This window comes from Malania oleifera, chromosome 7 (assembly GCF_029873635.1).
Source record: "Malania oleifera isolate guangnan ecotype guangnan chromosome 7, ASM2987363v1, whole genome shotgun sequence".
Classification (NCBI taxonomy): Eukaryota; Viridiplantae; Streptophyta; class Magnoliopsida; order Santalales; family Ximeniaceae; genus Malania; species Malania oleifera.
Genome location: NC_080423.1, coordinates 4613561 through 4628824, shown reverse-complemented (window position 1 = coordinate 4628824; position 15264 = coordinate 4613561). Strand labels below are relative to the sequence as shown.

General features: G+C 38.0%; 1 protein-coding gene across 1 annotated transcript in view; it reads right to left on the bottom strand.

Moving 5' to 3' along the window:
- Positions 1-15264, bottom strand: part of LOC131160643 (DNA topoisomerase 3-alpha) — a 115678-nt gene that overhangs the window by 10127 nt on the left and 90287 nt on the right. Inside the window, exons 19-21 of the mRNA XM_058116495.1 lie at positions 9298-9376; positions 9071-9142; positions 2215-2295 (exon numbers count right to left, since the gene is read on the bottom strand). Coding sequence (XP_057972478.1) covers positions 2215-2295; positions 9071-9142; positions 9298-9376 — 232 coding nt within the window. The remainder of the gene's footprint in view (positions 1-2214; positions 2296-9070; positions 9143-9297; positions 9377-15264) is intronic.

Here is a 15264-nt window from a genome sequence, read left to right as displayed (position 1 = left end):
ACTTGTTATGCATATATGTAAGTCATTTTTAATAATTTTTTCAAATTTTGTACTGACTCTTACGATTCAATTCAATTCTCAATTCTCAATTCACGAAATTGGGATTTCGATTCACAATTTGAAACTCGATTTGGCAACTATGCTCCCAGCAAAGGGGGCCAGGCTAAACAAAATCACAAAAGCTAGTGAATTTTGTAATATTGATGATTAACAATCACCCTCTCCTGAACAGCTTTTGCAAATCCAACCCTAGCATACAGAAACACTAATATGACTGAGGGAGTCACACTCCCATTTTACTAAGGCATTATCCTACTTTGGATAAAAGGTACATTAGTATTCACATTATTGTTTTCTACCGAATGCACAAGATAAGTAGTCATAGAAAAGCATAATTCCTTGAACAAGCTTGGCTTGTGAAACTCTCTCACAACCAATAGTAGTGCAAGCAATTGAAACTTACATACTTGTTTGATGAGAAATGGCAACTAGGGAGGAGTAAGCAAACAAAAAAATTCTAAGGGTAAAACTGAAAAGTATTAGTAGGCAAGACAGCCTAATAAAATGACCACTGTTTTCATTCATATGTGGTGGCATACTGTTGAAATTGGGTCGTTCAAATTACGTGGCCAAACCTATGTAATATTTTTAAAAAAAATTTATAATAAAGAAAATGCATAAAGAAAGAAGAATAGGTGAACACAACCCAGGAGAGGAGAAGCCACCGTCAAAAAAAAAAAAGAAGGAAAAACCTATGTTGTACTAAATATGATATTGTAAGTGATATTTATTTAAAACAGTTCAAAATTTTTAATTTTAAGAACTGAACATATTTTTAAAAAGTATACAATATGTTAGCTTATTCCCAAATTGTTGTTTTTCCATCATATGTGCCAGCCATCATGAAAAATCTGTTCAAAGCCCTTGCCTTTTTAAAATATATATAAGTGTAACAAATATTAACTAGAGAAGATCTATTTCACACAAAATGCATATACTATTTGATAACTATCTTTTCAAGGTTTGTCAAATTTATTGATTTTCATATGTGTAACAAATGCCTCTTGGAGAAATCCAAATGAAAACCCCAATCAGAACTTTTTATAAACTTTCCCATCTTCTAAGTGTGCATCCCCCTCAGAGCACCTTAGCAGCATTTAGTGCATTCGTAACCACAATTATCTAGTCTAGCAAAAAAAAAACCACAATAATTTGTTAGCTAATTATAATTTGTGATGGAAAGGCAGCACGCAAATGCAATTTTGGGTTTAATATCATCTCAGAATATGATGTTCTGTATGCTTTAGTTGTATTATTGAAATTTCCTTAGAAAGTCATTCGGAAAACTCTTAGACCAACCAAAGTTGCCTTTTCTTTTTGGGGGCTTGGGAGGCAACTTTGGGTGAGATGGTAACCTTCAGAGAAGCTGTTTCACTTTGGTCAACAGATGCTTTCTATGCAAAGAACATGCAGAAACTGTGGACCACTTACTGATCCACTGCCCCTGGACTGACTAGAATCTTTTGGAACCTGGCCACTGCTCTTTTGGGACAGCAGTGGGTTCCTACTGAATCTGTGGGAAAGTAAACATGGGTTTGGAAGGGTATTTCTACAAACAGAGAAAGGAAAAAATTCTTGTCATTGATTCCTCTATTTTACTATTTCCTGGATTGCATGGAGAAAGAAATGCCACAGCTTTTAAAGGAACATCTACTTCTCCCACAATCCTCAAGGATAGATGCCTTACTTCTCTTTCAAGCTGGTTCAGTGGCAGTATATGCTGGGGACAAGTTTAATTTTTGATCTCTTAGATACACTGTCACACTGTTGATCCATCCTTTTGTTCTCTCTCTCTCTATTCATGTTTGTAATGGGTGGCACCCCCTTAGTGCCCTTCTAATGAAATCTATCTTTGCTGATAAAAAAAAAATATTATTCAATAAATATCTTATTTATCAAAACATTTGACTTTTTGTTATTAAAAGAATGGAGTCCAAGCTGAAAGAGGTAAAAAAAAAAAATCCAATTTATCAATCATAAAAAAAATAAAAAAACAAAAACTCATTCACGCTTGCTTACAACAACAATGCATTAGTCAGATGTCAAAACTCTTTCATAGAGTACTTTATATATAACAAGAACAAAAGTAAATGATAAGGAACATTTATATAAAGGCTGATAAAATAATTACACTAAATAAGTAAAGCTGCGCACCTGGTATGCTAGAATTGCGGGAACCAGTTCCACAAATTTCTATCAACTGTCTGAGAGTATCATCACAGCCACCAATGCAACCTGGCAACACATATAAGGATCTCAGTCAACATCCCGCCAAAAAATCCACCAAGTGATTGTTGCTTCACAAGAACTGCACACGTCTCATGAGAGAGAGAGGGAGAGAGAGTGAATGAATGGTCAACTTTCCAAAAATTTCCTTACAACTACAATTAGATCGGACAAACTATTATAGCATCTTCAAAACAGCCAAATTAATATTTTTTTAAAATATATATATTATGCTTTTTTTATAAAATTGCTTTTCATTTTGAGTATTGGCAACACTATTGCAGCAACTACTCATGAAGGAGTAACTACATTAGCTAGTAATGTTCGTGCATGTTCTTGATACTTTCGGCCTCTATAGAGGTTAGAACAGATGGATTTTCATGAATACCTGCTTGTTAAGTAGTCAATTGGACACAATCCTCTCACCCTCACTGATTTGTCTTTATTGAAAAATTAGTGGCTTCAAAAGCAAAGATATATGTATCCTTAAAGACATAGCAAAGATATATGTCATCCTTAAAGACATTCACATTATGAAGGAGAGCCCACATAGAGCTTAAAATAGAAGAATACCAGACCTAACTTGCACTAATAGTACTCAATAGACCAAATACAGATGAACTGCGATTTATTCAGCAACCTGCACTGAAGCATGGCTCAACTTTTCTGCTGAAGACTACCTAGAAGGCAAATTTTAATGGAAACACCTAAACCAGAAAGAACTGCTGCGAGAAAGAGATGATATCCTTCATAAACCATTCATTTTTCTGGGTCAGGGGAGTGGTCCCTTACCGATTGATTGCCCAATCTGGGCAGAGTCACTTGTTTAAGGCATTATAGACAGGTTAATTGTTCAATGTCTTTGAGCAGATAGAAGCTATGTTACAGGCAGTTGACTGCCTAAGGATGGACACAAACTCGTGAATTCGTGATTGTATTGAATATTACTGGGATTTTGAGAGTTATTTAAGATAATCTGTCCACAGATTTGTCAGTTGTCACATCATTTGAGGCAACCAAAAAGAGTTTTGTGAAGAGCAAGCATGAAATCTATAACATATTGGGGTGAAAGGAGAATAATTTTTTCAAGAGAGTGGCTTCTGCCCCATGGGGCCCTATGGGATTCCATCATGGCGGTGTGCTGCACGTGCTGTCCTCTTTCTCTCCCCACTTCCTTTACTGCATCTACCCTCCTCTCTATCCACATCATCCTGTGATAGGCCTGTGAAAGACACCTCCAGTAATGAATACCAGTACAGGTGGCTCAAGGTACCTGTGCTCAAGCTGTCTGACATGACATTGATCTGTGTCAAAAATGTCATTAAACTACAAATCTACAAATGCTGACCTTCCAGCTTGACAAAAAACATTTTTTTTTGAGGTGCATATCGTGCATATAGACCATTTGGAGGCTGAATCAAATTTAATCATCTTGTGTTTGGTTGTGTTCTAACTTAGTGTTTGATGCTTCTGCTGTGATTTAATATAATAATGTAGCTATACCAAGGATGAGAAAGCATTCATTTCACCATTACTTTGAATCAAAATGGAAAACATGACAAGGGGAAAATGGGTTAAAGGGATCAGAGATGTCAGATTTCTACATGGCATTGATTTGATTCTTAAAGACGAAGAATTCTGAATTATGGTTGGTTCATATGGAGTTCTTGAGTTTTCATCTCTTGAGATTATAGAACCTAAATAAAAGGAAAAAACTGATGCGGATAAGGAAGAAGTCTCTAGAAGCATGTTAAAGAAAGATGACAAGAATGTGCAAAGTTGAGGATTGTCAACTATTTGCAGGCATTGAGGGGAGGGAGGAGATGAAGAAATTTGTAAGGACGACAGGAGGTGAGATCAGGAGCTAGGAGGAGAATGCAGTTATGTACCATAAGCTAGGGATGGGGGAAGTAGCTTCACTGTCATCTGCATTTGTTCAATCTGATTAGTATGAATTTCAAACATGTTGGATTGGTCCCACCAGTGGTGGAACCCAAAACAAAAAAAAAAAAACAGAAAAAAAAAAAAAATAGCAACATGAGAAGTTGAGCCTCACATGGGGCATACGTACAAGAGTTGATTTTTGATTGGCAAAGGCATAGTGCGCCATGCCAAGCTTGTTTCCAAGACCAAGTTGTCTCAGGTTTTTATATGTTAAATTACCACTTGACCTAAAAGCTCAAGTTGCTAGGTTGTTGGAAACCATGTATATTGAGCTTTAACACTCCCCCACCTGTGCAACCCAATCGTACGTGGATAAAGAAATAAAATGATAAATAATACCCATTACAAGGATAAGAAAAAAGGCACTGACCTCCCCCAAGGTTTGGCTAAAAGACATTGACCTCCTTTGAGGTTTCTAAATCCTATAGATCTCCCCTAAAGTTTTAAGAATTCCATAGACCTTCCTTGAGATTTGATAAAAAGGCACAAACCTCCCAATATATTTTACAAGAAGACAAACTTTTTGAGGGGTGTAAATGTCTCAAAAATCAAATGTCAAGAGAAAATTTGTGGGATTTTGAAATTTCGGGGGATTTACTTAGGATTTTGAAATCTTAGAGGAAGTGAGTAATTTTTTAGCCAAACCTTAGGGTAAGTTTGTGTCTTTTTCCCTAAGAAAAACTTTAACTACCATAGAATAAATGCGAGCAACAAGACTAGAAACAAGGACCTCTTGCTAACCATTGTAATGATATCATATTAGACTACAAACATAGGCAGCAATGCTAGAAATGAGGATCTCATGGCAACGATTGTGATTATATCATGTTAGACTACCACTTTACCAAAAAACTTAAGCTCTAACTCGTGGGCCAACCATATAGCAATCTTAGACAATATGCATTAAATGATCAAAGGCATGCATGGTTCACCTTTGTATAATGGTCTTCCTTGGAGACTTCGGGCATGGCTACTCTTCCCAAGCATGCTAGAGCATATTTGAAAGCCATGTCTTGGTTTTCTTGGTAACAAAAAACCCTAAGTAAAAGAACATACTTGAGCTTCTTTACAAACTTGGCCAATCCAAATTTAGAAATAAGGAACTTCTGATAACTAATGAAACCGCCAATATCTTCAAACCCATTTCTTGTTGCATGATCGTTGAACGGGCGGTTCATCATTATACATGCGTGCTGGGTTTGTCGAATGAGTATTGTCTCATGGCCGTGTAAGAAGAAAAAAAGAAGTTGGTGTGTTTTAGCGGAGTGAAAGTTCAAGGCAAAGGGAGGGAGTCTATAAGGGGTTCACCTAGTTCTTCCTCCTCCACATTTGTTTTCTTGGGTTAGGAAAAATTTTTGGGTTTAACAAGTTGTGGGGAGAGAGGTGCTAAACTCTTGTATTTCTAAGTAATAAACTCTTGCTGGATTACCAATGGACATAAGCCCACTGCCAAACCACGTAAACTTCTCCGTGTTGTAGTCGTCTAGTTTTCTTTCATTCCTTGCAATTTTATCTTGCGCCTCCGCCAATTGCGGTGTGGGTGATCCTTGTGGCCAAACAAAGAGATATCATGCAATGAAAGGGGAATTAATGACAGCCGATTGAAAGCAGTTATATATATATATATATATATATATATATATATATATTTTAATATCAATTGGAAACAATATCTTATCTATTTCCAAGAAACTAAAATGGGATCACAAGAGAGAAAAGAGATAAACCATTTTGGGCAATTAAACAGCTGGATTGGCTTGGGATAGAGCCCTCGGGAGCTGCTGGGGGCATTCTAGTAATATCTAATAAGGATGTGATCATAAAAAGAAGATGTTTGTTTGCTGGAGTGCTCTTTATGTCATAGCTTTTGCTTCAAAAAGCTACTAAGGAAAGGTGTCTTCGCTAGAGTGTGTGGGTTAGAAAATGAAGTTCAAAGATGTATCTTGTGGTAGGAAATATTTGTTGAGAACAAAGTGGTCTGATCGTTGGTGCTTAGAAGGGGACTGCAATATGATGTTATTCCTCACACAAAGCAATTGTGGGTTTCTTCATCAACTTATGAAAAGATTTGCTGGTTTTCTTAATAGCTTTTGCTTCAAAAAGCTAAGGAAAGGTGTCTTCACTAGAGTGTGTGGGCTAGAAAATGAAGTTCAAAGATGTATCTTGTGGTAGGAATTAAATTTGTTGAGAACAAAGTGGTCTGATCATTGTTGTTTAGAAGGGGACTGCAATATGATGTTATTCCTCACACAAAGCAATTGGGGGTTTCTTCATCAACTTATGAAAAGATTTGCTGATTTTCTTAATTTCTCAGCTCTGATTGACCTGCTTTTAAGAGGGCAACAGTTTATTAGTCCAATTCTTAGGGAACCCATCCTTCTGAAGGGTTGACAGGTTTCCTTATTTATATTTTTTGGGATGAGGATCTCACAGGTTCTTTAGAGAAATTGCTCCCAAGGTCAATATCTGGCCATCAACAAATTTTTCCATAATGTAGAGGATTGGTGATGGTAAATCTCCTTTCAAATCAGAAACATGCAGCTTGATGGTAGATGGGTTGGGATTAGTGGAAGACTGGTGGTGTCAACCTGTGGAGAGAGGAACAGCTATTCTCATTTCAGCGAAAAAGCTCAAGTTTTTAAAATAGGAGCTCAAGGTGCAGAATCAAGTGGTTATGGATAATGAAGTTTTTAAGGCCTGTTTGGTATTTATTGTTGGCCCACAACATAACGGCTTAAGATGTTAGGTAAAGTGGTGATTTAACATGGTATGAGAGCCATTGCCAGGAGGTATTATTGCCCATGTTTATTGCAAGTTTGTTAAAAAAGAATGATCATGTTCCCGATAATTGGTGCTATTCGTTGTTTGTTTTATCTTTCAATGAACAATGTGCAGCACATTCAAGGGAGTGTTGAGGCTTGATATTCATTTTTGACCCACCAATCTAACAGCTTAAGCTGTTAGGTAAATTAAAAAAGTTAAACCTTGGTATACATTGTTGGCCCACACCCAACAGCTTAAGCTTTTCAATAAAGTGGTAATCTAACACTAATCTAACAAAAATAATGAAGGAAACTTCCGGCTGGATTCATTAAAGGTGCAGTAGGCCTCATGGGGAAAGAAAGAGAAGGGTTGCAGACAAGGGTAAGCTGGCCAGGGTGATTAAAATGCAGGAAATCTCATGGATGCAAATGTCTAGAGCCCTCTACCTGAAGGGAGTAAAAACAAAAATTTATTTTTAGTGGTCAATGCATGTAAGAGGTTCAATTTTGTTGTGGAGAGCTAAATCGGGAGTTCCTTTATGGCAACCAGGTAATACAAGAGGGAATCAAGCATCTTTATGAAACTCTTTTTAACCCTTGGCATCTCCAAACAGTGCTAAAAATTTTCCCCCTTAACAATATTCAATTTAGTCATAAAACAATTAGGTAACTGAGATTGGGAAAATCTTCCTCCAGCCGATAATAAACATAAAGATCTATCCACTGTGCGCCAACCAGCAGCAAACCCAGTAAACGGCACATTAGACAATGGAATCACATGGCTCACAATCTCCAATAAAGTTATCAAAACTTCTTGTGCAAGCAATAACCCTAGAACCACCCAATTTCTCATAAGAAAATCTAATGACATGAAAATCACCTCCTATACACCCATTAGAGGAAAGAAAAATACTATATAACACAAACAATCCCTCCCAAGGAAACCCTACACCTAGGACAAACAGGACCAAAAATTGGCATAAATGACCATTAGTCACTCCCTCACATCTAAAGGAATAGATAAGGAGAACATCCCTAAAAGCCTAACCAACTTGGTTCTAGTTTTGTTGCCCATGTTTATTGTTTGTTTGTTAAGAACTAATTTATTCCGTATAATGAATGTTGTTATCGTTTGGGTATCTCTCCACATTCTGTCGGGCTACATGTATGAGGGAGTGCTAAGGCCTTATACATTGTTAGCCCACAACCTAACAGCTTAAGCTTTTAGGTAAAGTGGTACTCTAACAATAACCAACCCTAATCCTTAATCCCAGATTTCCACACTCCTAACCAAAAAACCATCAATCTCCTCTAATTTGGTCTCCTGTAACATCAAATCAGGTCACACTTACAATCATCTCTTTTATCATACAGCACTTCCTGCAATCCCCTAGACCCCTAACATTTCAGCACAATGCTCTCAGCTCTTATAAAGACACCTTTACTAACACGTCCCCTCCACTCTTAATTGATGGAATTAACTAACTTCTCCCTTACAACCCGATTTCTCTTTCTACTATAAATCCCAGGACCCAGTGCAGCACACACCTCTTGCCCAGTAGGGATTATTAACCCCAACTCTATCCAACACCTCCTGCGTGTTGCAGTGTCCCTCTCACCTGCTAGAGGTTCCACAGTTGAAACTTCCCCTTTCGATCTTAGTTCTTTGAGGCATTGTATTGTGACAACTTTGGCCCCTTTGCTGATTTTGTAGACAATTTTTTCTATGGATACTGACAGTATCTAACCTTTTTTCAGTAATTGAGTGACCCCCTTCTTAGTCTTTCAATCACCACCTTGGAGTCCTTTTAGTAACAACTTACCAAAAACAAGTTGCACAATTTACCAAAAATAAGGTACTGCTAATTGATCTAAAACCATGTAAAATATTTGGATACTAATAAAAGTTTATGCTGAAGCATGTAGAATACACAGAGACTTTAGGAAGCAAAAGACAATCTAGAAAATAATTTAAAAGTCAAGAAAAAAAAACATATTGCACATTAAAGGTATTGAAAAGTAGTCCTAGAAAGTTTCATGTTAAGAAAGCCCCAGAAATTTTATGGAGCCACACATACCCAAATGATCAACACTGTAATTCAGGGGTATCTCCAGCCGGCGAAACTTAAACTGAATCAAGTAAACAGGACCTATAAAACAATTTTTGTAATTAATAAATCAATTAAGCCTAAAGCAAGAAAGACAATGAAGAATTCATTGATAAGAGTAACAAATAATGATCAAACCACTTCTCATGCAAACTCAATAATTTGGCTGGATATAGTACAAGAAAGAAAAAGGGAACCTGGGGTGCAAGAGTTGCAAGTGCTAGTAGTGACAGTTGCTTCTGCTACAGACCCAGGAAGCCAAACAACATTCCTACACTGAACAGGTATAATAAACAATGGTTATAAATTATAATTAAAAAAGTCATCGAGATCCAAAGACAAAAATATCCCCCTAAACTTTAAAAAACATAAAGAACTTCAGTTTGGAACAGAAAAGCAACGGAGTCACATAACTAAACAGAAATATCCTCTTAACCTCCCAAAACATAAAGAGCTTCAGTTTGGAAAAGAAATGCAACTGATTCACATAAATAAACTAGGAAGTATTGTAAGAACATTGAGCATTGCAGGGAGACGGAATAAGGGAATATGAGAAGGGAGAGAGCCTGACTTGCTAGTGAACAAAAATTCAGAATAGAAGCAAAAACTCAGCGTCCATTGGCTCATGAACAAGGTGAAGATGTCCTCCCATGCTTTTGCAAATGTCTAAAACTATTGATATTGAACTATTAATAGGCCTGGTGTCAAGGGCCTAACACTTCATATATTGTGAAGGGCTGTGAGGCTCTAGTTATAGGACACTAGCTTAACGAGTCAACTGAAAGTACGCCATGGTCTCACCACATGAACAAATTCACAACCATCGAATACAAAGCAGAAGCAGTAAGGTCAAAAACAGCTTTCGTAGATGCTTTTCCTTGTTCCTACAAACTGAAATATAGACAACAAGGTCATACACATATAGCATGACATACTTGTTGAGGTAGTCAACATCGGCATGCAAAAAGTTGTTGGTGCATTCGTCAACCCAAAGGGCATCACCAAGAATTCATATGCCCCGTACTATGTCAAACAAGTAGTCTTCGACTCATCACCATCTACTATCCTCACCTCATAGTGGTCTGACCGCAAATCAAGTTTGGTGAAGCACTTGGCATGACTCAGTTGATCAAACAAATCAGCAATTAGTGAAATGGGATGCTTACTGAGAATCTTCACTTTGTTAAGCATGTGGTAGCCGACACACATTTGCACTCACGAACTGTTTCCGCCAAACAACACTAGCGCTTGGTGCTTTGGAAGGATGAATATAACCTTCTTTCAATAACTCATCAAGTTGCTTCCTCAACTCTACTAACTATGGAGACACCATCTGGCAGTGGCCCTTTAGCAAGAGGCTTCATTCCTAGTGACAACTCAATATGATGTTCCACACCTTGTGGCAAAAGCAAGTTGTGCAATAATTTATCCAGCATTACAACTTTGTACCCCAACACATCTTGAACTACACTAGGCATAGGCACCCGCTTTTATCCTATATCCACCACCAACGACGCAAAGTCACCCCTTCTCAATCCCTTCTTAAGTTCAATGGCTCAAAGGTATCACCGTCCCTTTTCTTTGTAACAACTTGCGCCATGCAAAGGGTGATCTCCCATCACACAGAGGAATCTAGCAAACATCATCAATACCGCCTTAGTCTCCATCAAAATTGCATTCCAAGTATCACTTGGGAATCATCCATTGAAACAACTATCAAGTCCGCATGTCCGACCCATTATCTAGGCTTCTCATTCACTTGCTTAACTACTCTTAAACTAGGCCGAGTTACAAAGTTAATTGCTTTCATGCGTCCTAATTCTTGAATCCTTCTCCAAGTTTAAGTTGAGTCTCTACATTTCCCTCTTGTGAGATAAAGTCATGGGTATCCCTAGTCTCCACCATAGCATGGGTGCTCATCCCATTGACCCAAAAATCCACAAACCCTTTAGCTTGGGTAGTCTTTCGTTCTTTCCTCTACCTCTCCAACATCTCGAGTAACCACATTGCACCCATCCTCAAGGTTTCCTCCACCTCATCTTGCTATTGTGTCCCCTTCATAATGGAAGCTTGCAAGACATTTAGTGATGATTTGTGAAGGCAATCAGCAACTCTGTAAGGGCCTCAACATAAGAAGCACACCTACTTACTCATACCTTTGGATGTGTTTAAAGACCGAGATAACGAAGCTTCCTTTGAAGTTGACACCTCCACCATGTTTAGGTTTGCCCCTTTTGTTTCTATGTCCACCTGATGTGCCACTATCCTTGTAAATGTCAAAACTTTGTCCAACATAGTCAATCAAGCATTCCATGGCTGCCTATGGAGTAGCCAAGTCTTGAAATATTTATTGGTGAAGTTTAGACATTAACATAGTTTCAAACCTTCAAGAAAATAAAACAACTTGTCTTTCTCTGACATGTCCTAGATATCCAAGATCAAAGCATAGAATTATTTCACATACTCCCTCACTGTGCCAGTGTGCATAAGATCATGTAGTTTGCACTAAGCACTATACTCAACATTCTTAGGAATGAACTGGACCTTGAGCTCTTTCTTCAAGTATGCCCAACTATTAATTATGCATCGACCATTCTAAATTTCAAGGTATTTGGTATGCCGCCACAACTTAGCATCACCACCCAAATACATTGTTGCAATGGATATTTTCACCTCCTTCAAGTCAATTCACACCACATAAAAAGGTAGTGCTTCGTATCAAATAAGAAGTTCTCCAACTCCTAAACATCACAAGCACCCCCGTACGCTCTAAATTCTAGCACCTTTGTTCTTCGATACTCAACCACCCAATAGCACAAATCGTCAAGTTCAAGTTGGCAGTAAGCTCGCCATCTGTTTTTACAATAACAAGGGGTCCTTTGACATTTCCCTAGTGGAACCCTATTGTTTTTGGAACCAATCACCATGTTTAGCAAGTCATACCATCTCTATGACCATATTATTGGTTGTCCTAACCTGCACTTCTAGCGCATCAATTATCTCAATATTATTGTGCAGCATGGTTCTTTACCAATGTTTCACAATCCAACAATCCAAAGGCAACCAAACATGAAGCAATTAACCAAGCTCTAATACTAATTTTCACGAACCAAACACTTCACACCTTGTGAAAGGCCATGTGACACTAGTTATAGCACGCTAGCTTAACTAGTCAGTTGAAACTACACAACAGTCTTACAACATGAACAAACCACAACCATCGAACACAAAGTAACGGTAGTAATAAAGCATGTATGTAAACAAAAGTCACGCGGTAATCTCAAAGGCAACATAATTCATTATTCACAACTCTATAGGTAACATGTCTCTAGCAAGGAAGCAAGCAAGCTAAACATGTTTACAAAAGCTAGTCATCTTTACAACGATCAACGAACACTTACCTACCCATAAAGAGCTTTCTACGCTATTCTCACAATGTCAATGGGAAACATTACAGTGACCGAAGAGCCATACTCACTATTTTCACCAGGGCATTATCCTACTCTAGGAATAAAAGGTACACTATTATTTACATAATGGTTACCTATCCCATGCACAAAGGACAAGCAGTCACAGGCAAGCATAATTCTTTGAACAAGCTCTGCTACAGCTAGGGATGAAAAAGACAATCTGATTTTAAAATTTGATTAACAAGTGGTTCGGACATGCCTCTACATTGTTGTTCAAATGTCAAAATCCAATAATAGTATGAGGCAAATATTATAAGATGGTAGGCAAGCAATATGTCGTAGGTAATGGCACTTAAGATAGAAAATGCTTATAAGAGAGCTATTGAATAATTGGGTAAAATGGAAGGCTTCACTTCAATGATTCGTCTCTCCCTCTATTTATAATATATGTCAAGGAAAATACCAATGACCATAATACCCTTACTAACTCACACTTACTAACATAACTCTTAACACATAATAATAATGTTAAATGACTAAATATTCATTAAAACTCCCCCTTAAGCTAGAGCATATATATCATATGCTCCTAGATTGTTACAAATGAATTTCACACAAGCACCTCCCAAAGCTTTAGCAAACAAATCAACAGGTTGTAACTCAAACTCCACATAAGTGGTTGTACTGAGATTTTGTACAAGTTTCTGCCAAATAAAGTGGCAATCAACTTCAATGTGCTTTGTCTGCTCATGGAAGAGCAGGTTGGAGTCAACAAAAATAGCAGCTCGATTATCACACATCAACTCCATAGGCTAAGAATGTGGAAAACCTAGTTCTTTTGACATGTTCTTCAACTAAACAACATGTAGTGTGCACCACAGCCGTATACTCTGACTCAACACTTGACCTGACCACCATAGTTTGTTTCCTATTTTTCCACGACGCCAAATTACCACAGAAAAAGATACATACACAGTTGTTGATCTTTAGTTGGAAGGTGACCCGACCCAATCTGCATTTATATATCCCTAAATATGAGTGACCCCTATCGTGATATAAGATACCTCTCCTTGGTACACCTTTGAGATATCTCAAAATGCAAATTACTACATCCCAGTGACTTGTTCTCGGGGAATTGAGAAACTGAGTCACAACACTTGTTGCAAAAGATATATCTGGTCGAGTGATTGTGAGATAATTCAACTTTCCAACAAGTCTCCAATACCGTCCTATGTTAGGCAACAAATCACACATATCTAGCACTTACTACTGGGATTCATGGGTGCATCAACAAGTTTGGATCCCAACAACCCCGTCTCATCTAAAAGATCAAGAACAGACTTCCTCTATGATAAGACAATTCCCGTACGAGATTTCAATTCTTCTATATCCAACAAGTATTTCAATGGTCCCAAGTCCTTGTTTGAAACTTACTTTGTAGGAAAAGCTTTAGGTCTTGTATGCCTCAATCATCCACATACACAATGAAAAAAATCCTGCCAAATGGAGTATGACAACAAAATTCAGAGTGATCTACTGCACATCATCGGAGGCAAAACTCAATTACTGCAACACTAAATTGGTCAAACCATGCTTAGGAGATTGTTTTAATCGATATAATGATTTATTAAGTCGACACACAGAGCTTGACTCCCCCTGAGCAACAACTCAAGTGGTTGCTCCATATACACCCATAGTAGTCAACGGCGCAAGGTGCACCGAGGCGCAAAGGGTACTTGGAGCCAAGGCGTGAGGCACGAGGCGAAGGCGCGTGCTTCACGAAGGTGAGGCACACAATTATTAAAATTGTGTACAATGCCTATTTAACAAAATTGGAAGTTTAATAAAATTGCTAGGTCGAAGGCCCAAAAGCATCAAAATAGTTCAACATCAAAAGGAAAGAGTACAATAAATGACGTAGCTAAATTCAGTTAAAAAAAAATGTTATATATTAGTTATATTAGTTATAAACTTGCATTAAACTACATAAATAATTACAAAAGAACTGAAGAATTGAAGATGAATTGAAGAAGAAGAAGAAGAACTAAAAAAGAGGAAGCAGAAGAACCGAAGAAGATGAAGAAGAAGAAGACGGCTTACTAGTTTGAACTTCAAAGCAAATGAATTGACAACTCATGAAGGCTTGAACCTTGAAGACGAAGGGCTCCTGCTGGTTCAAAGGTTTGAAGACAAACTAACAAAGCTTCTACTAGTTCGAAGACGAACTCATGAAGCTCCTGCTAGTTCGAAGGCTCAAAGACAAATTGACGAAGGGCTCCTGTTGGTGTCATGCTACTTCGAAGGGTCAAGGAAGAAGGGTTCCGACAGGTTTTGTGCTAGTTTGAAGGGTTGAAGAGGAATCTTGCTAATTCGAGTCAAAGGTTTGAAGGCAAAGGGCCAAGGTAGTAGGGTTGGTTCGATTTGAAGGTTGGATTGCTAGAAGAGGTCTAGGGCTCATTCTGGCTACATTTTCCTTATTAAAAGCTTCAAAATTTTCAAGGCTCGACTCACAACGCTTGGCACATTAGTGCGCCTACCTGCAGCTTTTAAAGGTCGCCTCGCCTTAACAAGAATAAGTCGCTAACCTTGTTGCCCCTCTACGCCTCGCGCCTCAAGCACGCTTTTGACTACTATGTATACACCCCCCATGAAGATCACCATATAGGAAAACATTCTTCACATCTAATTGATGTAGAGGCCAATGACAAGTAGCGGCTAAAGAGATGAACAAACTTGCTAAGGCAAGTTTAGCAG